Source organism: Pipistrellus kuhlii, unplaced genomic scaffold (assembly GCF_014108245.1).
Source record: "Pipistrellus kuhlii isolate mPipKuh1 unplaced genomic scaffold, mPipKuh1.p scaffold_m20_p_3, whole genome shotgun sequence".
In the NCBI taxonomy this organism is placed as follows: domain Eukaryota; kingdom Metazoa; phylum Chordata; class Mammalia; order Chiroptera; family Vespertilionidae; genus Pipistrellus; species Pipistrellus kuhlii.
Genome location: NW_023425529.1, coordinates 81785308 through 81810552, shown reverse-complemented (window position 1 = coordinate 81810552; position 25245 = coordinate 81785308). Strand labels below are relative to the sequence as shown.

At 42.0% G+C, this 25245-nt stretch overlaps 1 protein-coding gene across 3 annotated transcripts in view; it reads left to right on the top strand.

Moving 5' to 3' along the window:
• TULP3 (TUB like protein 3) overlaps window positions 1-25245 on the top strand; it is a 58207-nt gene that overhangs the window by 23456 nt on the left and 9506 nt on the right. For all 3 annotated transcript variants that reach the window (XM_036454513.2, XM_036454514.2, XM_045588361.1), the window contains 4 exons: window positions 7064-7115; window positions 13902-14061; window positions 15796-15972; window positions 24817-24944. In XM_036454513.2, the coding sequence (XP_036310406.1) occupies window positions 7064-7115; window positions 13902-14061; window positions 15796-15972; window positions 24817-24944 (517 nt within the window). The remainder of the gene's footprint in view (window positions 1-7063; window positions 7116-13901; window positions 14062-15795; window positions 15973-24816; window positions 24945-25245) is intronic.

Here is a 25245-nt window from a genome sequence, read left to right as displayed (position 1 = left end):
GGGCTGGACTATATGAACTACTAATTCCTACTGTAACACCAAAAAACCTGGCGGGCCGGATCAGACTCCTCTGCGGGCCATAGTTTGAAGACGCCTGAATTAGACTTACAAGTCCAGGAAGTGCACAGAACTCCAAACAAAAGGAATCCAAAGAGGACCACACCAAGACACATCATAATTAAAATTCCAAGCGCAAAAGACAAAGAATATTAAAAGCAGCAAGAGCAAAGAAGGTAGTTACCTATAAAGGAGCACCTATATGATTGTCAGCTGATTTCTCAACAGAAACCATGCAGGCCAGACGGGAATGGCAAGAAATATTCAAGGTGATGAATAGTAAGAACCTACAGCCAAAGATAATCTATCCAGCAAAGCTATCACTCAGAATTGAATGTCAGATAAAGAGCTCCACTAATAATAAAAAAAAAAAAGCTAAAGTAGTTCATCAACACCAAACCAGAATTATATGAATTGCTGAAGGGGGTTCTTTCAGAAGAGAAAGTAAATAAAGATAAAAATTATGAACAACAAATACGTAACTATCAACAAGTGAATCTAAAAACCAAGGAAATTAAAAAAAATCTGATGAACAATATTAACTGTTGAATATAATAGAATCAGAGGTATGGAAGGGGAGTGAACTGACGATTCTTGGGGAAAAGGGGAGAGGGGGATGTGGGAAGAGACTGAACATAAACGGTGCACCTATGGTTGAGGACAATGGGGAGTGGGGAAAGGGAAGAGGGTGGGGTGGGAACCTGGTGGAGGAGAGCAATGATGGTGGGGTGGGGAAAGGAACATTTGTAATAATATGAACAATAAAAACTTATTAAAAAAATAAATAAAAATAAAAAAATATTTCACTTGTATGGGGAGTCTAAAAAACTAAACAAAACCCAAAAACCGGAGAATCCAAGATGGCTGCTCGGGTAGGCAACTAGCCGCAGCCGCACACAACAATTTCAACAAAATACAACTAAAATATAAAATGGACATTACCCAGAACTACAGGAAAGTCGACTGACTAGAAATTCTACAACAAGAAGCAAGGAGAAAACCAGAAGGAAGCACGGAGGAGCTGTAAAAACCCAAGGTACGGAGACACGCGGCGCGCGGAGAGGACAGAGCCGGAGAGGAGCGAGGCCGAGTGTCTGGCTGGCGGTCCCAAGCGGGAAGGAGAGAAAAGCTCCGACTGTGCTGGGCCCAGCTCCAACTGCTCTGAACCCCAATTCTAGGCCAGACCCCGGGGACCCAGGCTCATCCATAGGGAGCCGGGCTGTAAGACGGGACTCCAAGGAAGCAGCGAAAGGAGGTCCCGGAGGCGCGCACACTGCGCGCAGAGAAGGGCCGGCCGGCTGTGCCGCGGGATTGCCCTGACGGGAAGGAGACAGGGGCTCCAGACTGCTCTGAACGCCACCTCCAATCCCACTACCAACTGAACTGAACCCCAATACTGGACTCACTGGGGGAGAGCATAGACAGTTTGGCAGCAGGCGAAAATCGAGGGCACCTTTCTCTCAGAGGCACTCGCAACAAGTACTGAAGGACCCTGAGTCTCAGGAGTCGCATAGGGCGGGGCTGACGGAAGCCAAGGCTGTAGGCTCCACCCTGAAACCCCGCCCCATCAGGAAAGCTGCCTGCGAAAATGCCTAAACCAGATAGATCACAAACGAAAGAAATGGAGGACAAAAAGCGACTGGATATAGAGTTCAAAACCACACTTATAAGGTTGTTCAAGAATCTCCTAGAAAAGGCCGATAAAATAAACAAGACCTATGAGGATATGAAAAGGGATCAACTAGAAATAATAAGGGATCAACAAGAAATAAAGAATACATTGTCTGAAATAAAAAATACTTTTTGGAGTCCTAAAAACAGAATGGAAGATCGCAAGAATCAAGTCAAAGATTTGGAACATAAAGAGCCAGAAGACACTCCTCCGCAGACGCAAGAAGGCCAGAGAATCCAGAAAGTTGAAGATAATGTAAGAAACCTCTGGGACAACTTCAAGCGAACCAACATCAGAATTATGGGGGTCCCAGAAGATGAGAGAGAGCAAGATATCGAAAACATACTGAAAGAAATAGTGACAGAAACTTTCCCCACCTGGTGAAGGAATTAGACTTACAAGTCCAGGAAGCGCACAGAACTCCAAACAAAAGGAATCCAAAGAGGACCACACCAAGACAAATCATAATTAAGATTCCAAGAGCAAAAGACAAAGAGAGAATATTAAAAGAAGCAAGAGCAAAGAAGGTAGTTACCTATAAAGGAGCACCTATACGATTGTCAGCTGATTTCTCAACAGAAACCATGCAGGCCAGACGGGAATGGCAAGAAATATTCAAGGTGATGAATAGCAAGAACCTACAGCCAAAGATAATCTATCCAGCAAAGCTATCACTCAGATTCGAAGGTCAGATAAAGAGCTTCACTAATAAAAAAAAGCTAAAGGAGTTCATCACCACCAAACCAGAATTATATGAATTGCTGAAGGGGGTTCTTTCAGAAGAGAAAGTAAATAAAGATAAAAATTATGAACAAGAAATACGTAACTATCAACAAGTGAATCTAAAAACCAAGAAAAGTAAAAAAAAAAATCTGATGAACAATATTAACTGTTGAATATAATAGAATCAGAGGTATGGAAGGGGAGTGAACTGTTTATTCTTGGGGAAAAGGGGAGAGGGGGATGTGGGAAGAGACTGAACATAAACTGTGCACCTATGGATGAGGACAATGGGGAGTGGGGAAAGGGCAGAGGGAGGGGTGAGAAGGGGGGGGAAAGGAACATTTGTAATAATATGAACAATAAGAATTTATTTAAAAAAAACACACACACAAAAAAAAACCCCAAAAACCAAACTCAGAGATACAGGGAACAGGTTGGTAGTTGCTGGGGGAGGATAGGCAAAATGGGTGAAGAGGATCAAAACTCCTGGTTATAAAATGATTAAGCCATGGGGGTGTAATGTATAGTTTGGTGACTATAGTTATAACACTATATGGTGTAGAATTTGAAAAGTTGCTAAGAGAATAGATTTTTTAAAAGTAAACTGGCTTTTGTCCTGGCTGGGTAGCTCAGTGGGTTAGAGCATCCTCTGGATAGCCACTTAGCAAGAGAAACATGGCGCTCCGAGGCCAGATGCTGCTCAAGAGATTTTAGGAAAGTCTGAAGCAGGAGCTAAGACAGGCCATTAGTATGGAAAAATCACTGTAAACAGCTTGGTTGGGCCCGAAAGTTGGGTGGGGTGGAGTTTCAGGGAATCACCAGGACAGGGTGAGCATTAACCAGATTGATGACTCAGATATGGCACTCACCTGCTGGCTCTGTGTGGGGAGGGCTCAAAAGGAGAAATGGCCTCTGCCAGCACTTTTCTCTAGGAAAGCTGCCCCTTCAGCTCTCACCCTAATGTCAGATACTTTATTTAGTTCCTCCCTATTTGTCCCTAGTGCCTTACAACAGTGTTTCCCAAACCTCTCTCATGATGAGAATCACCTGGTGGAGTTGTTAAACTACAGATTCCTGAATCCCAACTAAGAAGTGCTAAACTAGAATTTTTGGGAACATATAGGTAAAATTGTATACTTTTTAAAGACTGTCTTACAGTATACTTAACTAGTGCTCTAAGACTGTCTTACAGTATACAATTTTACCTATATGTTCCCAAAAATTCTAGTTTAGCACTTCTTAGTTGGGATTCAGGAATCTGTAGTTTAACAACTCCACCTGGTGATTCTCATCATGAGAGAGGTTTGGGAAACACTGCCTTACAAGATGCTGCCCCACAGCTGGAGCTCAGATCAAGTGAGTTTGATTAAGTAGGTGAGCAGGCTGTTTAAGAGGAATACCTGGGACTCCAGCAGCTCTTAGTTTTACTGAGTCACATTCCCCACTGATTTTTAAAAACAGCCAGAGTAATGGGAACTTGTCTTCCTGGCACTGAAACAGGGGTGGAGGGCATGGTGTGGGGCGGAGACCCCTCACTCCTCAGGGGGTGACCTCTGTAGTCAAGATCTCTCTCCTGATTTTTATCTGGCACATGAGTGTGAGGCCAGCCTTTTCCACGCCTCCACCCCTTCCACCAGTCTCCATGTTTTGTGTTGATTCATTAATCAGGCTTGGTTAGGTTTGCTATTTGGCAACTTAGTTTGAAATGAGGGAGAGAATATTAAAGGGAAAAATGAAAATTCAGTTAAGATCATAGTCCAGTTTAGATTAGAAATTCTAGTTCAGGTTTAATATTAAGTACATAAAATATATTATTTCTGCTGTTACAATTTAACACTAGAGCTCAGAAAAAAGTACAGCTTTGATGTATAAGATGCATCTAAATGTTATCTAGCTCCTTTTTAATGTTTCATGTGTTAAGGTTAAGTGCTTTGATTATACCCTGTTTACTTAAATTACTCAGCTTGCCCAGGCTTGATGAAAGGAATTAAATGGCGTCAACACAGGGTGTTGAAAAAACACACCTGGTTTCATTATTAGAGGCCTTCAGAGGACTTCAGTCTTGTGTCAGAATTTAAGTCATATGTCAGAATTTAGCTTTATTTGGGTAACTTTAGCATTCAGATGGGAGGGGCATAGGATGATTTTTTTTTTTTTTTTAACATACCAGAGGGTTTTGCAGTTCTGGTTTGGAGGTGAAGGCAAAACGAGTTGGAGGAAGAATCACAGTAGTAGTTGTTGAAAAATTCATAACAGGATTTAAAAATTTTTATTTTTATTTTTATTTTTTTTTACCAATTTGCCCTTTATTATACAATATAATGTTCATAATATTTTTCCCTTAGTTGTTTTATGTAGAACTTTTTCAGATTTATACTAAATTCTACTGAATACTAATAATATTCCAGTACTGTATTCAGTAAGCTACAATAGTAAAATTTGTGATTGAGAACTAATGGCATTAAGGAAAACAGGAACTTATCTAGGAGAAATGTAGGGGCCCACAGAGTTTAGGCCAGAATTGTACTCTGCATTTTTATTTATTTGTTTGTCTTTCTTTTGAGCAAGAAAAAAGGAGGTGGTTTCTTGTGAATATACAGGGTTTTTTGTGTGTGTGTGTGTGTGTGTGTTTTTTTTAACATAAAGGATATAAGGGAGTTAATAGAGTAGATTGTCAGAGAATCAGAATGCTCCTCCGCATCCAAGGCTAAAGGATTAATAGGCAGGAAAAGTCTTGGAGATGGTATGCAAGTTCCAAGTTGCTATGCATTATTAAAATGTGTAAAACTCAAGAGTGGGAGCGGGCGAGCCGGGTGCGAGCCATGGCGCCGCTGGCGGCCGTCGGGTCTTGGCAGCGTAGCCTGCAGTTCAGCTCTGCCGGGTATTTTACCTGTTTCCTGTGCCGATGCCGGGCTGGCTCTTTTTGAGCCTTTATATGGACTGATTTTAGTCTTCACCTCCTCCACTCGCCCGCTACCCCATCCTGGCTTCCCTGTCCCTGGACGCAGGCCAAGATGGGGCTCGGCAGGGCTCCCAGAGACGTTTTGTAAACGGGATGTCGTGTGGGTGTGTATGGGGTGGGGACACCAAGCTTTATTAAACATATCAAGCTCTTTAAAAAAATATATATAAATAAAATAAAATGAAATGTGTAAAACTTTCCAAAATATAAGAATGTAGTGGGTAAACCATTAAACCATGGATAGATACTTCGGTGTATTTACCCCAAATGCAGGAAAAGCCATGTTTCCTTTGTAGCCATGGGATTTGTCTTTTATTTAAAAAAAAAAAAAAAATCCTCATCCCATGATGTTTCCTGTTGATTTTTACAGAGAAGGGACACACACACACACACAGAAACATCGATGTGAGAGAGAAACATTGATGTGAGAGAGAAAAATTGGCTGCCTCCTGTAATCACCCTGACTGGGGATGGAATCCCCAACCTAGGTGTGTGCCTGGACTGGTGTATGGGATACTGCTCTAACCAACTATAAGCTCCCAGTAAAAATTTATAATACAAATAATTGAGGATCATTTCTGCTTTGTTTTATAGTTTATGCTTTTCAAGAATGTTGGGTAACAAAATAAAATCTTAAATTAGGAAAAGGCTTCAGAGAATGTTTTTAGAAAGGTAAAAAGAGCCCTACTGGTTTGGCTCAGTGGATAGAGAGTTGACCTGCGGACTGAAGGGTCTCGGGTTCAATTCATGTCAGGGCACATGCCTGGGTTGCAGGCTCGATCCCCGATAGGGGGTGTGCAGAAGGCAGCCGATCAATGATTCTCATCATTGATATTTCTATCTCTCTCTCCCTCTCCCTTTCTCTCTGAAATTAATAAAAATATACTTTTTAAAAAGTTCAAAGGACTTGGTTTATCAATTGAAGATGCAATTTGATTCCATTTTTGTTGTTGTTTTCTTCCATCAAAAAAAAAATCTGTTGCCTAGCTGGTTTTGCTCAGTGATTAGAGTGCTGGCTCTCAGACTGAAGGGTTGTGGGTTTAATTCCAGTCAAGGGCACACATACCTTGGTTGCAGGCTCGATCTGCCCCTCCCTCTTTCTCTCCTCCCCCATGCCACTGGGGGTGAGTTCTGGAGGCAACCAATTGATGCGTCACTCTCACATCAATGTTTCTCTCTCTCTGTCTCTCCTCCTCCCTTCCACTCTAATAATCAATGGTAAGAATATCCTCAGGTCCTCTGTAGAATAATGGCATTAAGGATGGCAAGTCAGTGTGGACAGCATCCTAAAACTGATGCTTTCCCTAAGGCAGAATTCATTGATTCCAAATAGCCCATGAAAATACATGGAAAAGATGAAATTAGCCGAAACCAGTTTGGCTCAATGGATAGAGTGTTGGCCTGCTGACTGAAAGGTCCTGGGTTCGATTCTGGTCAAGCGCATGTACATTGGTTGCGGGCACATCCCCAGAGGGGGTGTGCAAGAGGCAGCTGATCGATGATGCTCTCTCATCGATGTTTCTGATTCTCTCTGTCTCTTCCTCTCTGTAAAAAAATCAATAAAATATATTTTTTAAGAAAAGATGAAATTAACATGGCTTTAAAAGGATTTTCTCTTTACATGTTTTCTTTTCACTTTTTCAAAACAGTGCCTTTGAAGATGAGGCTATGAAGCTTCGACAGCTGAAACTCGATAATCAGGTGAGGAGAGTCTTCTCTTTTGAAATAAGTGGGAACTATACTGACTGTGATGCTGATAGTCTTGACTCTGAAGTCTTGGCAGGGTCAAGGGAAGAAGACCTGATAGGAAAAGGCTCTGATATTACTCACTAAGCAGGGTCTAGACTTAGTTTCTGCTGAACCAAGGCCCTAGGCTATGGCAAGACCAAAGTGCTTTGAGCAATAAAACTGGCCTTAGATTTGTAGTCACTGAAAATTCCTTGGTACCTTTTATAAGAATTAGAAGAATGTTAACATTGTAATTCTATGTACTTATTTGGTCCTACTGCCTTAAGTACCTCTCTACACTGTAATTTTGCTTAACTAAAAGATTTTTTCTTACCCTAATCTGCAGATCTGAACATGCTGCTATGCTTGTTTAAAAACTTCCATTGCCTGCAGAATAATTTTCTTTACAGCATTGGTCCCAATTTTAGGTACACATTAAATTTTTTCAAATGATTTGATTTATGCTTATTTCCTCCACTAAACAAAGTAAGTTCCATGAGAGCAGGAGGCAAGTCTATTTATGATGACTGTTATATCAGAAGTTCCTAGCATAAGGCTGGGTACATAATCTTCATTAAATATTTGAGTGAAGGAAGGAATAAATGAACAGTTTTATGTTGTCATATGCTATCCTTATCATGATTACTCAGCTTAGAACCTATACCCAACACAGCATATTTGCTTTTTCATATGAATGTTATTTATTTATTTATCTATCTATTTATTTATTTTAATTCTCACTTGATATTTTTTTCCCATTGATTTCTAGAGAGAGTAGAAGGGAGGGAGGGAAGGGAGAGAGAGAGAAACATTGATTGGTTGCCTCCCACAAGATCCCCTGGGAGGGCTGGGGAACCTGTAACCGAGGTACGTGCCCTTGACCAGGAATGGAGAGGAGTGAACCTGGAGCCACAGTGCTCAAATAGGGCTGTGCAGCTTGTCCTCAAAGGCCTGAGTAATGACAGCAGTGCCATTGCAGGTCTGGAGCCATGTGGCTCTGCTTTGCTGGCTCTAAGGTAACTATAGCTTCATCACCCTTGGCGAGGGCATCATTGGACTGGCTAATGTGGACAAGGACCTTGGAACTCCTGGGCCTGTGCTCTGAGCTTTTCCCCATGTCCTGGTGGCAGTGCATAGGACGGACCTTGCCTGCTCTGGGCAGGGGGAGTGCCTAGCCACTCTACCTTCCACAACCTGAGGACCAGGCCCACCCCACCAGCCAGTCACCTCTATTGCCACATATGTTCAGTTCTAGATTGATCAGTAAAATCCACTTTCAGGCTTAGGGATCCCTCAGGACAAGCTGACTGATGCCTAGGCCTTGAGACCCTAGTGTGGGTGACCAAGCAGTCCTAGGTGGAGCCCTGCTGTAGTGTTTTTTTATGGCTTGAAATCACTGCTGAGGTTAATATACCAGCTGCAGCCTCCCTCTACCTAGCTTCCTTTATAGACTGGGGAACATTTTAGCCAACACAGCATATTTGCTTTTTCATATGAATGTTATCTATCTGTCTGTCTATCTATCTATCTATCTATCTATCTATCTATCTATCTATCTGTTTTAATTCTCACCTGATATTTTTTTGGCATCACTATTCAATATCTTGCCCCCAGGAAAATCTAGCATACCACCAGATTCTGGAGAAGATGGATTCTTTGAGTTATTATTCAGTTTCCAAGGAAACTGGGAAATTTAAAGGTTATGTATCACTTAATCCAGAAGGCAACATATTTCAATTGCACATAGAGCATCAAACCTTGGGTTCTCTTCCTGACTCCCCTAACCTTTCCCTAAGCTTGTAATGAGTCCTTTGTGTGTGCGGCCTTTAAAGCACTTTTAGCTTTTTAGGGAAGGTAAAACATGAATGAGCTCTAGCCGGATAGCTCTGTTGGTTAGAGCATCTTCCCAATATACCAAGGTTGCAGGCTCGATCCTTGGTCAGGACACATACAAGAATCAACAAATGAATGCATAAATAATGGAACAACAAATCAATGTTTCTTTTTTCCATCCTCCCTCTCTAAAATCAATAAATACAAAAAATTTTAGCCTGGCTGGTTTGGCTCAGTGGTTGAATATCAACCTATGAACCAGGGCACATGCCTGGGTTGTGGGTTTGATCCCAAGTAGGGGGCATGCAGGATGCAGCCAATCAATGATTCTCTCTCATAATCGATGTTTCTATCTCTCTCTTCCTCTCCTTTCCTCTCTGAAATCAATAAAAATATATTTTTTAAAAACCACTCAATTAGCACCTCTCTATTCCCTCATCAAACTATGTGAGGGTGATTAGAGTGCTACATCAGGTGACAGTTTTTACCAAATGTTAGTTTGCTCATATATAATGTTGAATTTAAATAAATAGCCATATATTTCTTTAGCAAAATGGGTTTATTCAGGAATAACGAGGAATTATGGTTTGGGACATTCAGTCTAGTGACAAACTATGAGCATGTCCAGAAAAACCACTTTTTTATGGACTTGGGAGGCACTGTTGTACGTGAAGAATCTGTTGGAGGACTGAAAGTTTCAAATATAGTGATTTTTCATTGGCTGAGTTATGGCTGTCTTCCATTGGCTGAGCTGTTACTGGGCGGAGAGGACTTCTTTCTGCTGAGGTAGTAAAGTATTAGTATTCTCACCTCCTATCAGAGATGCAAGGTACCTACCATCTCTTCTTATTGGAGCCAACAGTTTGCATTGAGTGACATGTGTGAGAACTCTCTTCTACCCTCCTGACTTCATTTGAATAAAGTTTCTGTTTATTTATTTTTAAAGTAGATATTTTATTATTTTATTATTTACAAACTTGGATAATAGCAGGATATATTCAGTTCTGTAATATAGTAGCTGTTCCCTGAAGTTCACAGTTTGAATCTATAGTTGTTGGGTTATTTTTTATTTTATTTATTTATTTATTATTATTTTAAAATAAATTTTTATTGTTCATATTATTACGAATGTTTCTCCCCCCCCCCCCTCCATTGCTCTCCTCCACCAGGTTCCCACCCCACCCTCTGCCCTTTCCCCACCCCCCATTGTCCTCATCCATAGGTGCACAGTTTATGTTCAGTCTCTTCTCACATCCCCCTCTCCCCTTTTCCCCAAGAATCGTCAGTTCACTCCCCTTCCATACCTCTGATTCTATTATATTCAACAGTTAATATTGTTCATCAGATTTTTTTTTAATTTCCTTGGTTTTTAGATTCACTTGTTGATAGTTACGTATTTGTTGTTCATAATTTTTATCTTTATTTACTTTCTCTTCTGAAAGAACTCCCTTCAGCAATTCATATAATTCTGGTTTGGTGGTGATGAACTCCTTTAGCTTTTTTTTTTATTATTAGTGAAGCTCTTTATCTGACCTTCAATTCTGAGTGATAGCTTTTAGCTGGCACTCCCTGGCAGACAGCTCCCCACTGCTTTTCACAGCTAGATTTTATGTGGGTACCCTCCTCAGTTTTATTGCTCTCTGCTGGGGAGCCCAGCTTCAGGATTAGATACCAGAGTTCTCAGTGGCACCTCCTCACAGCTGAGATACCTCTCTGGGACTTCAGTTGCTGTATGTGGGTGCCCAGCCAGCCCTTTGATGCCTCTACCCCTCCTACCAGTCTATGTAATCTCCACCTTCAGTCCTTGGGTATCAGGGTTCTCTCCTGTGAGTTTTCTGTGGATTATTCAGGAAGCCTTTCCGTATTTCAGTTGTAATTCCAGCTTGTTCCTGGGAGCATGTTTGTGCAGCATCCTCCTACTCTGCCACTATTTTTAATCCTAAAAATATATTTTTATTGATTTCAGAGAAAAAGAGAAAGGGAGAGAAAGATAGAAACATCAATGATGAGAGAGAATCATTGATCGGCTTCCTCCTGCATGCCCCACACTGGGGATCCAGTCTGCAACCTAGGCATATGCCCTGACCAAGAACTGAACTGTAACCTCCTGGTTTGTAGGTTAATGTTCAACCACTGAGCTATGCAGGTTGGGCTGGGCTGTTTTTTATTTTATTTTTAAGTTGTTGATGTAAGTAAGTTTAAATCTGGTAGAGGAAGGCTTTGCCAGATACCTTGATAGTATCACTGTGACCAGGAATTTAGTTGTCCAAGTGCAGGTCTAAGAATGTGGTCTTGTTAGTGAACTGAGATGTACCATGTGACACCTAGCTCTTTGGCTCCCCTTTTCTAGACCACAAACATACCTGTCAAACTCACAACAGTCAGTTTTGAAACCAGATATCAATTCATTAATTTACAATGAGAACTCTAACTCTTCCAGTATACATTCAATTCTACTGCACATAATTCTTTATTCTTGGTAATTTGATGCCTAAGAAGTTAAATTGAAAAATAGCAGGCTGATTGGGACGCAAGGAGTCAGAGGAAATGGAATTAGATTGTGCTGAGGGATAGTTAATTAAACCCTGAAGAAATCTTTTATAGTTTCTTGTGCTTAAAATGAGTAAGCTCTTCCATAAAGAGAATACTCTTGTCTACCGGATTTAGTATTTCTCTTTCTTGAACAGGCTGGCTGCACTCTGAGAAATTCTTGCTCCTTGGTTTCCCTTTTCTGTACCACAAACTGGATACTCTTTTTCCATAGAACATTTTTTTCTTTACATATATTAATAAAATGGACTAGCTACAGCTTGTGGTTTTATTTCATCAACTGTTTCACAGTTAGGAGACTATAAGACACTAAATAGCTGTGGCCACATATATGTGGTAGTTTCTCGTGTCTTTTTTATTATTACTTTATTTTTTATTGATTACAGAAAGGAAGGGAGAGGGAAGAGAGAGACACACATCAATTATGAGAGAGGATCATTGATTGGCTGCTGCCTGCACACCCCCTACTGGAGATCGAGCCGGTAACCTGCCCCTTTGCCCTTGACCGGAATCAAACCTGGGACCCTTCAGTTCACAGGCTGATGTTCTATCCACTGAGCCAAACCAGCTACGTCAGTTTCTCATGTCTTTATACATCATATTTACCATATGTGCAGGCAGGTTACTTCTTATCCATTATACAAGACTTTTTTGCTAACAGAACCTTATCAGCCAGTTCTATGAGGAGGATCTCATTATAGTATCATGTGTATTTAGTGTTCTTGGTACATTAAAGTCCATCTATTCACATGAATTCATGAGTCTCAAAATATATTCCTTCCCAACTTGCTCTAAGTTCTCTATTCTTCTTGAATAGTCCATTTTTTGGCACATTATCTTAGGTTTCCAGTCTTTTTCTTATATAGTAAGTCCTCACTAATGTCCTAATAGGTTCAACTTTAAGGGAAATGATGTATAATGAAACCAGTTTTACCATAGGCTAATTGATATAAACAAGAGTTAAGTTCCTATGCATCCCTTTCACATTATCCTGAAACAATGTTATTTGAGGACTTACTATAAACAAGGTTGGGTAAAAAAGAGTAGTCTGTTTTTCTGTATCTTCTGAGTTTATCTGCAAGCTTTCATTAGGCCAGTTCAGGAAAAGCACATATCCTTTCCTGCCCATAGTCTCACCTCTAGAATAACTCTTATTGTTAGTGGCACATTGTAAAAGCAATGTTAATGGGAAAAAAAGCTAATAGATGGCTTTTTGCCTAAAAAACAATAAAGTAGGTTATAATATATATATATATTAAAAATAATGGTTTAATTTTTTAGCTTGGGACTTGGTATTTTTCTATTCTGAGATATCTCAGATTCATAATAATTTCTATATGTTATATGCTTTTATTTGCCAAAGCTTAAAAATAGTGTGGGTCTAGTACCTCCAATTCCATCTTGTTGGATTTTTTCGCATGGTCTTGCATGCTTTTTTTCTGAGTTCATGCTACCATGTTCTATATTTTGCATTTGTTCATGGAGTTGATTGCTTTCTATTTGGAATGTTCCAACTGTTATCCCTTGGCCCTAATTTGTTAAATTAATATGTAAAAACTAGAGGCCCGGTGCACAAAATTTGTGCTCAGTAGGGGTCCCTAAGCCTGGCCAGCGATCAGGGCCCTTCTGTGGGAGACCAGTGGGGTGATCTGGGCCTCTGCTTGCACCCGCCTTGGCCTGGAATCACCCACTTGCTGTTCCCACCCCCTATCACTGCCTCTGTTAGGGGCCTGTGGGCTTGGGGCAGCTCCTGCCTTGAGCATCTTCCCCCTAGTGGTCAGTGCGCATCATAGCAACCATTTGTTACTCCAGTCATTCTGACGTTCAGTTGATTTGCATATTAGGGTTTTATATAAATAGATGAGCAAGAAAGCAAACTTTTTTTTTTTTGGTGCTAATTAAAACATGAAAATAATTTGGGGTTTAAACAATAATAAAATTTATTTTTCTTTTGATAACAAAAGTAAGAAAAATTAAAAATATAGAAAAAGGAAAATAATTATTTATAGTCTACTACCCAAAGACTATGTTTCTTTGTATTCCATTATCTTTTATTTATGCATATGTGTTTATATAGTTTAAACTTGTGACCAGATGTTGATAATAATATGATAATTACTACATATGTTTTAAATTGACTTGTATCATGATCTTCAGCTTGGCTAGGAATACATTTGTATCATTTAAATATATATTTATAGGTGTTCAATAAATAGTTACTAAATGAATGAGCCAGTGCCCCTCAATTTTCTTATTTCTTAAGTGGGAAAATTAATTCACAAGGATTTTATGTGATGGTCAGTGTAACACTGTAAATGTACAAAGTGGATGAGTCTTGTCATAACTCTCCTGGATATAATATCAAATTTTTCCTAGAGAGCACTGCTGGAGAAGAAGCAGAGGAAAAAACGCCTGGAACCACTCATGGTGCAGCCAAACCCAGAAGCCAGGCTACGTCGGTCAAAGCCAAGAGGTAGTGAGGAGCATACTCCCTTGGTGGAACCTCATACCCCTCACAACAATGTCATCCTACATGGTGTGTATTTAGGAAGCATCTCTTACCTCTGGGGTACAGTTTTTTCAAACCCAGAAGAAGGCAGGAAGATTCTTAGATGGATCTAAGAAACAACATTAGTATTGACACTAGGGTACCTTCATAAATTTTAAAAAAATAAGTTTTTATTGATTTTAGAGAGAGAAGAGGGAAAGGGATAGAAAGATACAAAGATCGATAAGATAAGAGAGAAACATTGGTTGGTTGTTTCCTGCATGCCCCCTACTGGAGTTCAAGCCCACAACCCTGGCACGTATCCTGATTGGGAATTGAACCAGTGATCTCTTGGTTCATGGGTCGATGCTCAACCGGAGTGCCAGCCTTCATACATTTTTATAATTAAATTTTGGGTCTTTGAGGTAGAATAAAAGCAATGGTCCAATCAGTAGGAGATACCATAAAGTATATATCCACCATAGAAATGTTATTTTTAGATCTCAAAGGAATTAGTCCAGAAGAGCCTATTTTAGGAGCTTATTGTCTTTATTTACATAATAGAGGCCCGGTGCATGAAATTCATGCATGGGGTGTGTGTGTCCCTTAGCCCAGCCTGCATACTCCCCAATCTGGGATCCCTCTCACAATCCAGGACTGCTGGCTCCCAACCACTTGCCTGCCTGCCAGCCTGATTGCCCCTAACTGCTTTTGCCTGCCAACCTGATCACCTCCTAACCACTCCCCTGCCAGCCTGATCGATGCCTAACTGCTCCCTGCCTGCCTGATTGCCCCTGACTGCCCTCCCCTGCTGGCCTGGTCACCCTTAACTGCCCTCTCCTGAAGGCCTGGTCACTCCTAACTGTCCTCTCCTACAGGCATAGTCACCCCTAACTGCTTTCCCCTGCAGGCCTGGTCCCCCCCAACTGCCCTCCCCTGCAGGCCTGGTTCCCCACAACTGTCCTTCCTTGTAAGCCTGGTCCTTTCCCCACCCATCTTCCCTCCCCTGATGGCCCAGTCATCCCTAACTGCCTTCCCTGCCAGCCTGGTAACCCCTAACTTTCTCCCTTGCCAGCCTGGTCACCCCCCAACTTCCCTCCCCTGCAGGCCTGGTCCCCCCAAACTGCCCTCTCCTGCAGATCTGGTCACCCTAACTGCCCTCCCCTGCATGTCTGGTCGCCCCAAGCTGCCCTCCTCTGCCGGCCCAGTCACCCCTAACTGCCCTCCCCTGCAGGCCTGATTGCTCACAACAGCCCTACCCTGCTGGCCATCTTGTGGCGGCCATCTTGTGTCCATATGGGGGCAGCCATCTTGTGTGTTGGAGTGATAGTCAATTTGCATATTACCCTTTTAATAGATAGGATTGTGGCTCAGTTAAGTTTGAAGCCAGGAGTTAGTAGAGCATCCATTCTTCCAATAGGTAGGACTCCAAGGATCTTCTAAGATGATGACAGGACAAGAGATGAATGGGGTTAAGAGCCTCCTGAGTCAAGCCCCTTAGCTATTGGTTTGTATGGGATTTGAACCTTGGAGGACCTATTTTGTTTTCATAGTCTCATTCTTAAGTTTCTCAAGGCAACATCAGGCACACTTTACTTTAGTAAGAGTCATAGCATGTTACTACAATGAACACCAGTCCTGGATTACTCTGTTAACAATGTCTTCATGGATGTTAAGGAAAGGGGAGAATAAAGTGTTTTGGTGGTTCTTAATTCTGATCACATACTCGAAACCCACATAGCTAAATAATCAGTTATGCTTTCTCTTTTCTTTTGGTCCCAGGCATTGATGGTCCAGCTGCTTTCCTGAAGCCAGATGCTCAAGATTCAGAAACCAAACTTCATGTTCTCTCACTTGGCTCTTCTACTACAGAAGAGGATACTGAAGGAAGTGTTGATGGGGAAAGCACTTTGGATAATCCTTCTAAGCCAGATCTTCAGGAGATTCTCCAAAAACATGGTGAGGATCAGTCATGATTTTAAGGCAATTAATTGTCTTAGTCATTTATAATCTTTTACTTTACTTTCTTGTTGATTAACAATCTTCATGACTTTAAATTGCTTGCAGTATTGTTCAGGTCTTTACAGAGATGACAACATTAGGCATCTTTGAGATCTGAGAATTGGTCATTTTCAACAATAGTAGTATTTATCCTATTATTTACCTAAGAAAAATAAGTTAATTATATCAAATGTGAAATGTCAGCAGCATTAGCTACAATATGTGGCTATTTCTTTTTTCTATTTTAGTTTCTACCCTCTTCCTTTTACACGGATACCACTCAGCACTCCTATTCTACCTCCATTTCACAGTTTATATTGATCTAGTGATAAGGGGAAAGATAAATAGCCAGCTTAAGGGAACCACAAATACATTTTTTCATTAGAGCCTACTTTCTGCCAGTTGCAGTTACTATTTCCATGCATATTTCTGTACATTTTAGACATTCCTTTTAGTCATCTTTCCTTCTTAGAAAAATAATTTTTTTAGGAGAAGGAATTGTCTCCTTTTCAGATAAGAAGACTGAAGCCCAATAATGAATAAATATTTATTGGGTGCCTATTTTGTAATAGGTAGGTCTTGCTAGATTCTGGGCTATGTGAATCAGAAGATTGTACCATAGAATGATAGAATAGATGTACATTCAAACAAATTTGTACAATCATTCATTTAGAAACTTTGTATTGAGTATATACTATATATCAGGCATTGTTTTACTACTTAGGATACAGTAGTAAAAAGGTTCCTGCCCTCATGGAGCATTTATTCTGATTGAGACTTCATGTGCTTAAAAAGCCAAGCGTGTCTGGCTGGTGTGGCTCAGTGGTTGAGCACTATGAACCAAGAGGTCACGGGTTCGATTCTAGTCAAGGCGCACATGCCTGGGTTGTGGGCTGATTCCCCTCTAGGGAGCATGCAGGAGGCAGCTGGTGGATAATGTTTTTCTCTCATTGATGTTTTTATCAAACTCTTTCCTCTCTCTTTCTTAAAAAAAAAAAAAAAAATCAATAAAATCATATTAGCTCTAGCCAATTTGCCTCAGAGGATAGAACATTGGCCTGTGGACCAAAGGGACCTGGGTTCGATTCCCAGGATGAGTCAGTTGCAGGCTCCTCCCTGGCCCAGGCCCTAGTCAGGGCACGTGCAGGAGGCAACCAATCGATGTGTTTCTCTCACATTGCTATTTCTCTCTGTCTTTCCCTCTCTTCCACGCTATAGAAATCAATAGAAAAATATCTTTAGGTGAAGATTAAAAAACACACACAAAAACATATCCTATCTAATAAAAGAGTAATATGCAAATTAACCATTATTCCATCTTGCCCACAAAAACCAGTCCGGAGCTAGTATGCAAATTAACCCAACCAAGATGGCTGCTGCCAAGGAGAGAGCAGGAGGGAGGCTTGGGTTTCCCCAGCGATGGAGGGATAGGGTTAGGGTAGTTAGAGATGATCAGGACAGCAGGGGTAGGGCGGGGAGGGGGAAGAGACACACACAGTTTTGAGTGAGCAGGTCAGCAGGGGGGCAGTTGGGGGTGAGCAGGTCAGTGGGGAAGAAAGGTTGGGGAAAGTGGGCCAGCAGGGGGGACAGTTGGGGGTGAGCAGGCCAGTGGGCAGAGCAGTTAGGAGCCAGTAGTCCCAGATTGCGAGAGGGATGTCCGACTGCCGATTTAAGCCCGATCCCTGTAAACCAGCAGTTTGACATCTTTTGAGGGGGGTCCCAGATTGGAGAGGGTGCAGGCTGGGCTGAGGGACACCCCCCGTGTGCATGTATTTCATGCACAAGGCTCTAGTCTATATATATAAAAAGCTAATATGCAAAGTGTCCCCTTGGGAGCTTGACTGGGAGAATGGGAGTTTGAATGCTTGCTATGATGTGCACTGACCTCCAGGGGGTGGCACAGAATATGGTGGGTGACCAGCAGTGGCAGCAGGGTGCTGAGGGAGCAAGGGGAGGAAGAGACAGGGAGGTGGGGAACCTGATTGGCTCTGATAGCAGGTCAGACCTAAGGATTTATATAAACTGAGTTCTTGGTATAAAAATGGCATTTCAAAACATGGTATTAAGTGAAGCTATCCATAGGATAGTGAGATCCCAAGAGTTTTATACCCTTTGCTATGAAAAAGGTAGAAAACAAAACAAAATTTTAGAAAACAAAAGAAAAAATGTTCTTTACAAACCAAAGAATCTATATATATATAAAGTCAGTGTCTGTGATGACTGTAACAACCAAATGACCAGTCACCATGAGGTGCATTTAGCACCTCTTGGTCTCTTTCTCCAGCCCGGCCCGCAAGAAGTGGTTCCCGGAGCGGGGTGGAGCGCAGTGGCTCTTTGCAGTGTGGCAGAGCCTGTGCTAGGCAGAGGCAGGAGAGGGGTGTCCTGCACCCTTCCAGGTTTTCAGACCCCGTGCGCCGGTGTCGAGGCCACGGGTGCCAGCGCTTTTTTATCTGCCACAACTCCATGGCCCTGGTGTTGCCCAGGCAGAATTTTTTCACGCCTCACCTATCAGGCCTGGGGCCAGTTTCTTCTCCTACTTTCACCACCCACTACCCGCCTGTCGCTCACACACCCAAGCCAGGGACTCACTGCAGGGCAGGCCCAGACGCTCCTTCCTGCCCCCAAGGGTCTGGTGGCCTCCACAGCATCTGAGCCCACAACCTTCCCCTGGCCAGAGATCCACAGCCCTTCCCCTGCAACATCCCATCCTGCAGTGGGGAAGGGGCAGCCTCCCTCCTTTCCAGGCCCCATCCCAGCGTAGAGGCTGGGTGTGTCCCTGCCCCCAACACCCTCCAAAAGCTGGGGAAAGAAGTGCCTGCCTGCCCAGCCAGGACCAGCACCTCAGGCTCCTTACCCTCGCGAAGCAACACCCAGCCTCACCAGTGGCTTTTGCCCCCCTCAACCATCTGGCCACTGGCCCAGGAGGAGAGGAAAGGAGGAGGGAAGCTGCTAGTTCAGTTGGCCTGCCTGAAAGCTCTCCCTCCCCCTGTGCCTTCCTGCCTGGCCTCTGCCGATGGGATCCCGCCCTTGATGTGTGTTTGTCCAGGTTGCCACCATCTTGGGAAGGTTGATGCCCGGCTGACTGCCAAGGCCTCAAGCAATAGACGCACCGCGGACACCATGACAAAGAGGTCATGGAGGGTCAGGACATCCCTCTCATGAAGCAGGTGCTGTGGGAGCAAAGGGACCAAAAGAAATGGTTATGTCCAATAGCCATTTAACTCCACACGTGGGGTGTGAATTAGTCATTGTTAGAGCCAAATTTAGTACTGGTGTCCCCCATTTTAAGCAGAGCCCCAAATAGACTTACCATGTTGATAATTCACTTTACTACAGAAAGAATGCACAAAAATTCTTGAAATAAAATATTTTGCACCTCATAGTATGAAATGTTTAAATATCGTTAAAAATAATTTCTATGAGGCTGAAACCGGTTTAGCTCAATGGATAGAGCGTTGGCTTGGGGACTGAAAGGACCTGGGTTCGATTCCGTTCAAGTGCATGTACCTTGGTTGCGGGCATATCCCCAGTAGGGGGTGTGCAGGAGGCAGCTGATCGATGACTCTCTCTCATCGATGTTTCTAACTCTCTATCTCTCTCCCTTCCTCTCTGTACAAAATCAATAAAATATATTTTAAAAAAATTAAAAAATAATTTCTATGAGTAAAGGAAGTTGAAATTAGCAAAATCTAATATACCTAATTCAAAATGTCATTCAGAAATACATCTACTATGTAAAATCAAAGTATGGGATCTAGGGTTTGGAAAAAGCAATTTTACTCCGCTCTACCTTCCTATCCCCTCAGCCTTAGGCTCTGCACAAAAGTCTCAATAAAGAGATGGAGCAGAAGGAAAAGTAATGCCTCATTTCTTCAACAAATATTTATAAAAGTTGTATTAACTTTGCACTCAATTTTATAGAAACTCAATACAGCTCTGTCCCTATCTTCAAAGGGCTTAAGTCTCTGTGAGTTCCCGGTAAGGTAAACCTGTAAACAGCCAAAGAAGGAGCAGGTTCCAATACAACTCTTATTATAAAAATTACTGAATAAAAAGCTGTGCTCACTCTCCCTAGAACAAGAATTAAAAGGAGCAAATAAATATAATAATGAATCCAAACTCCTTTAGGGACCCCAACCCTCAGGGACTAATAGGTTTTGTGAGGCCTAAAGTTTACTGAACCTGAAGAACTAATTTGTGGAGGGGGAAGGGAGAGTTTAAATAAGGTTAAAAAATGACTTTATTTAGAATAAGAACATAAATTACAAATAACTATAAGCTTGGGGAATCTGTCCCTTTCTCTTTTAAATCATTTCAGGCAGGTTATCCAAAATGCTGCTGGTTGCAACTTGTTTGGTCTTTTCCCCAAAACAAATCCAGTCCACAAAGGGATTCTGAAGCTTCCTTAGCTTTACCATAAAAAAATAAAATAATTTTCAATAACTCTCCTTTCTGGACAATACCTTTTCTTTTTAAATTTTATCAAAGTAGTAAATACATAGTTCATAATGTATCTTTTATTTCCCTAATAGGTGTGTAGTGTCGTGGTATATCATTGTTGTTTTTATTCTGTTGTTGACATTATTATAGATGTCACTCATTTCTTCACCCCACCTCTGTCCATCACAACACCTTTGTCTATGTCCATCACCCTCCTCTATGACCTCTGTCAGTCCCTCCCTCCTATATAATAAAATGCTAATATGCAAATAGACCAAATGATGAATCAGCCGGTCACTATGACACACATTGACCACCAGGGAGCAGATGCTCAATGCAGGAACTGCTCCCTGTTGGTCAGTGCGCTCCCACAGGGGGAGTGCCACTTAGCCAGAAGCCCTGAGTTGGGCTCATGGCTGGCGAGCCCAGCAATAGTGGCGGGAGTCCCTGCCACCTTCCGCAGCACTGCTAAGGATGTTTGACTGCTGGCTTAGGCCCGTTCCCCGTGGGCAGTCAGATATCCCCCAAGGGCTTCCAGACTGCAAGAGAGCACAGGTCAGGCTGAGGGACTCCTGTAAGTGCACGAATTTTGTGCATTGGGCCTCCAGCTTTTTAAATAAAAGCTTTATTGAGATACTAGTGGCCTGGTGCACAAAATTCATGCAGGGGGTGTTCCCTCAGCCCAGCCTGCACCCTCTTCAACTCTCCAATTGGGGACCCCTTGGAGAATGTCCAACTGCCGGTTTTGGCCTGATTCCTGTGGGATCCCTGCAGGATCAGGCCTACCTCGGCAGTCGGACATCCCTCTTGCAATCTGGGACTGCTGGCTCCTAACCACTCACCTGCCTGCCTGCCTAATCTAGGTTCACCGAGGTTCTGCCTAATCTAGGTTCACCTCACAATTCATCCCTCTTGCAATCTGGGACTACTGGCTCCTAACCACTCACCTGCCTGCCTAGTTGCCTCTAATACCCCCCTAATTGCCTCTGCCTGCCTGATTGCCCCTAACCCCTCTGTCTGCTTGCCTGATCGCCCCTAACTGCTCTCCCCTTCTAGCCTGATTGCCCCCAACTGCCCTCCCCTGCCAGCCTATTTCATCCCCAATTGGCCTCCTGCTGGCCTTATTGCACCTGACCTCTTTCTGGCCTGATCTTGCCCCCCAACTGCCCTCCCCTGCCGGCCTTATCGCCCCTAACTTCCTCTGCCTTGGCCCTACCACTACGACTTTGTCCAGAAGGAAGTTGGACATCCAAAAGATGGCTGGTCGACCTGATCTAATTAGCAATTACCCTTTTATTAGTATAGATAGATTATATAGGATAGGATTGCTTAAATGGGGAGAGGGGCTTTTTCAGCAGGAGGAGATGCTCTTGGCAGACAAAAATAATCCCTATATCTGGACTGATAGCCAGCTATATGCACTGTACTGCCAAACTGGTTATTAAAAATTTGAACTGCTTTCTTTCTTTTTTTTTTTTTTTTTTAATATTTTATTGATATTTTACAGAGAGGAAGGGAGAGAGATAGTGAGCTACAATAGAAACGTCGATGAGAGAGAAACATCGACCGGCTGCCTCTTGCACACCCCCTACCGGGGATGTGCCCACAACCAAGGTACATGCCCTTGTCCGGAATCGAACCCGGGACCTTTCAGTCCGCAGACCGACGCTCTACCACTGAGCCAAACCGGTTTCGGCTGAACTGCTTTCTTACACCTTACACTAAATAGCTATTGCCCTTAAAACCCCTCCTCAGCCCCCACCTTAATTTCTGCCTTCGCAGTTCACCCAGATTAGGTTTTGGTTGGTCAGTTTCTATGCCAGTCAGCATCAAAAGCTCTGCCTTCTAGGCAGCCATTCCATCCTCATACTTCACCTAGATTTGGTTCTGATTGGTTGGTTTCTATGCCAGTCAACATCTCCAGGCCTATCTCTGGGCCTATTCTGAGAGGCGGGGCTGATCAGCAGCTCCCTTGGCTGCTGGCAAGGTCCCGAGAGAAAGAGAGGCTAGGGCTGATCAACAGTTGCCATGGAGGCTGCAGATCGGACCCTGCTTCTCTCTCCAGGCCTAAACTGCACCCCCTCAGCAGTCAGTGCTGGATCACCACGCCTGCAGCAGTGGCAATCAGTGCTGAGTCCCCACAGCAACCCAGCACTGACTGCCTAAGGGGCTACAGATCAGACCCTGCTTCTCTCTCTGGGCTTCTCTCTCTTCAAGCCTGATCTGCAGCCCCCTCGGCAACCAGTGCTGGATCACTGTGGCTGCAGGACTGACTTCCAGTGTTTGGTCATCTGTTCAGTTGTTTTGGATGTTATAGACCCTGGCTCTTTAAATATATAGATAATTCACATATCATACAATTTACTCATTTAAAGTGACAAATTCATTGGTTTTTAGTATATTTCCAGAGGTTTGCAACCATCATTACAATTTTGGAACATTTTCATGACTCCCAAAACAAACTTGATACCTATTACCAACCACTCCCCATTTCTCTCTAACCCCTTCAATCCCAAGCAACTACCAACCTACTTTCCTTCTATCTCTGGATTTGCCTATTCCTGGCATTTCATATAAATAGAATCATACACACTGTGGTCCTTTATGACTGGCTTCTTTCACTTAGTGGAGTGTTTTCAGAGTTCATTGTATTGTAGCAGGTATTAGTACTTCATTCCACTTTATTGTTGAATGACATTACATTGTATGGTTATGCCATATCTTGTTTATCTCTTCATCAGTTGATGGACAGTTGGGTTGTTTCCCAATTCATACTATTATGAATAATGTTGCCATGAACATTCATGTATAAGTATTTGTGTGAAAGTATGTTTTCACTTGAGATGAATCTTCCTATTGGCCTTTATCTTATCTTTGGGTGTCCTTGAGAAAAGCTAACACCAATTTATTTGTTAACTGTGTAAAAGTAGATCATATTTGTCCCCACCCTGAATGTGGGTAAGAAATGGTTTGTAGGAAAAAAACACACACACAGCTTGTTGTTAAATCTACTTATAAATTCATGATTTGGGGGCTATTTTAACTATTACATGATGGATAACTTCACCCTATAGACAAGCAAAAAAAGAAAATTTAGGTCTTAGCTTTGCCTCTTTTTCTTGGGCAAATGACTCCCTGAGCCTCATACTTTTATATGTGAACTAAAGACTGGATGCATGAAATTCGTGCAAGAGTAGGCCTTCCTTTCCCCGGCTGCTGGCACTGGCTTCCCTCGCGGCCCCGGCTTTGTCTAGAAGGTTGTCCGGAAGGTCATCCAGAGGACATCTGGTCTAATTAGCATTATATGCTTTTATTATTATAGATGTGAGAACCCTACTTCTTATATAACATACATCACACTTCATGTTTGTGTTCCTCCTGGTATGTTCCATAAACAAATTAAAAAAAGAAAAAAGAAAACTATGAGTATCTCCTCCTCAGACTCTTATAAATATGAGGATAAAATAAAAGCATTGTTTTTAAAAAATTTGTTGGGGGTAACATTGATTAATAAAACATAGTTTTAAATTTTCTGTAAGAGGTGTGCTTCATGAATTCAAAGTAATAGTATTTCAGACATTCTCAACTTGAATTAATTAGACTAGAAATGAACAAAATATGGGGGGGGAGTGACTGATACAGAGAACAATGAATCATTGAATTTTTTTATTTTGGTAAAATATACATTTTAACCATTTTGTGGTAGTTCTGTGGCATTAAGTACATTTACATTGTTGTGCAATTATCATCACTACCCATCTCCAGAACTTTTTCTATATTCCAACATAAAAAATTGTATCTATTAAATAATAACTCCCCATTCTCCTCTCTCCTCAGCTCCTGCTAACCACCATTCTACTTTCTGTCTCTATGAATTTGACTATTCTAGGTGCTTCATGTAAGTGCAATCAATAGCAGTATTTGTCCTTTTGTGTCTGGCTTATTTCACTAAGCAGAATGTCTTCATGATTCATTCAGGTTATGGCATGTATCAGAGTTTCATTCCTTTTTATGGCTAATAGCCCATTGTATGTATGTACCACAATTTGTTTATCTTTCATCAGTTGGTGGGAATTTGGGTTGTTTCCACCTTTTGAATTTAGTGAATAATGCTGCTGTGAACAATGGTGCACAAGTATCTGAGTCTCTGTTTTCAGCTCTTTTGTGTATATACTCAGAAGTGGAATTGCTGGGTCATATGGTAACTCTATATTTAATTTTTTTAGGAACCACCATAATGATTTCCACACAATTTTATTTGCCACCAGCAATGCACAAGGGTTCCAGAACTTTTTCATCATCCCAAAATAAAACTCTGATTTTTAAAATGACTTTTGTTGACAGTTCTTCTTTTTCTGCTAGGTATCTCAGGTAGTTTGAACTTTGATGAGGAGACTGATGGGGAGGAAGAAGAAGGGAAAAAATTATTTCATTCACCATGTTCAGAGGCAGAGAGACCCAGTTCTGCATCCAGCCAGAAATCAACCATGGTATGTAGATCATCTTCCTTTGGAGCAAATTTAACTATTTCCCAAATACACATTCAGTATTTAAATACCATTACTAAATGAGGGTTGCTTCATATAAGTTCTAATTTAGATGTTACATGACCTCTAATTTCATGTCTTAAGCCAGCTATTGTGACACTATATCCCATTTTCATACTTAGCTCCTTCATCACTCCCAGAATTCATATAGTTACTTAACTCCTCGGAATTGTCTATTATTTTGCCAGAAGACTGAAGACATAGGGGTATAAATCAATAAGCTATTTTATCCGTTAAAGAGAGT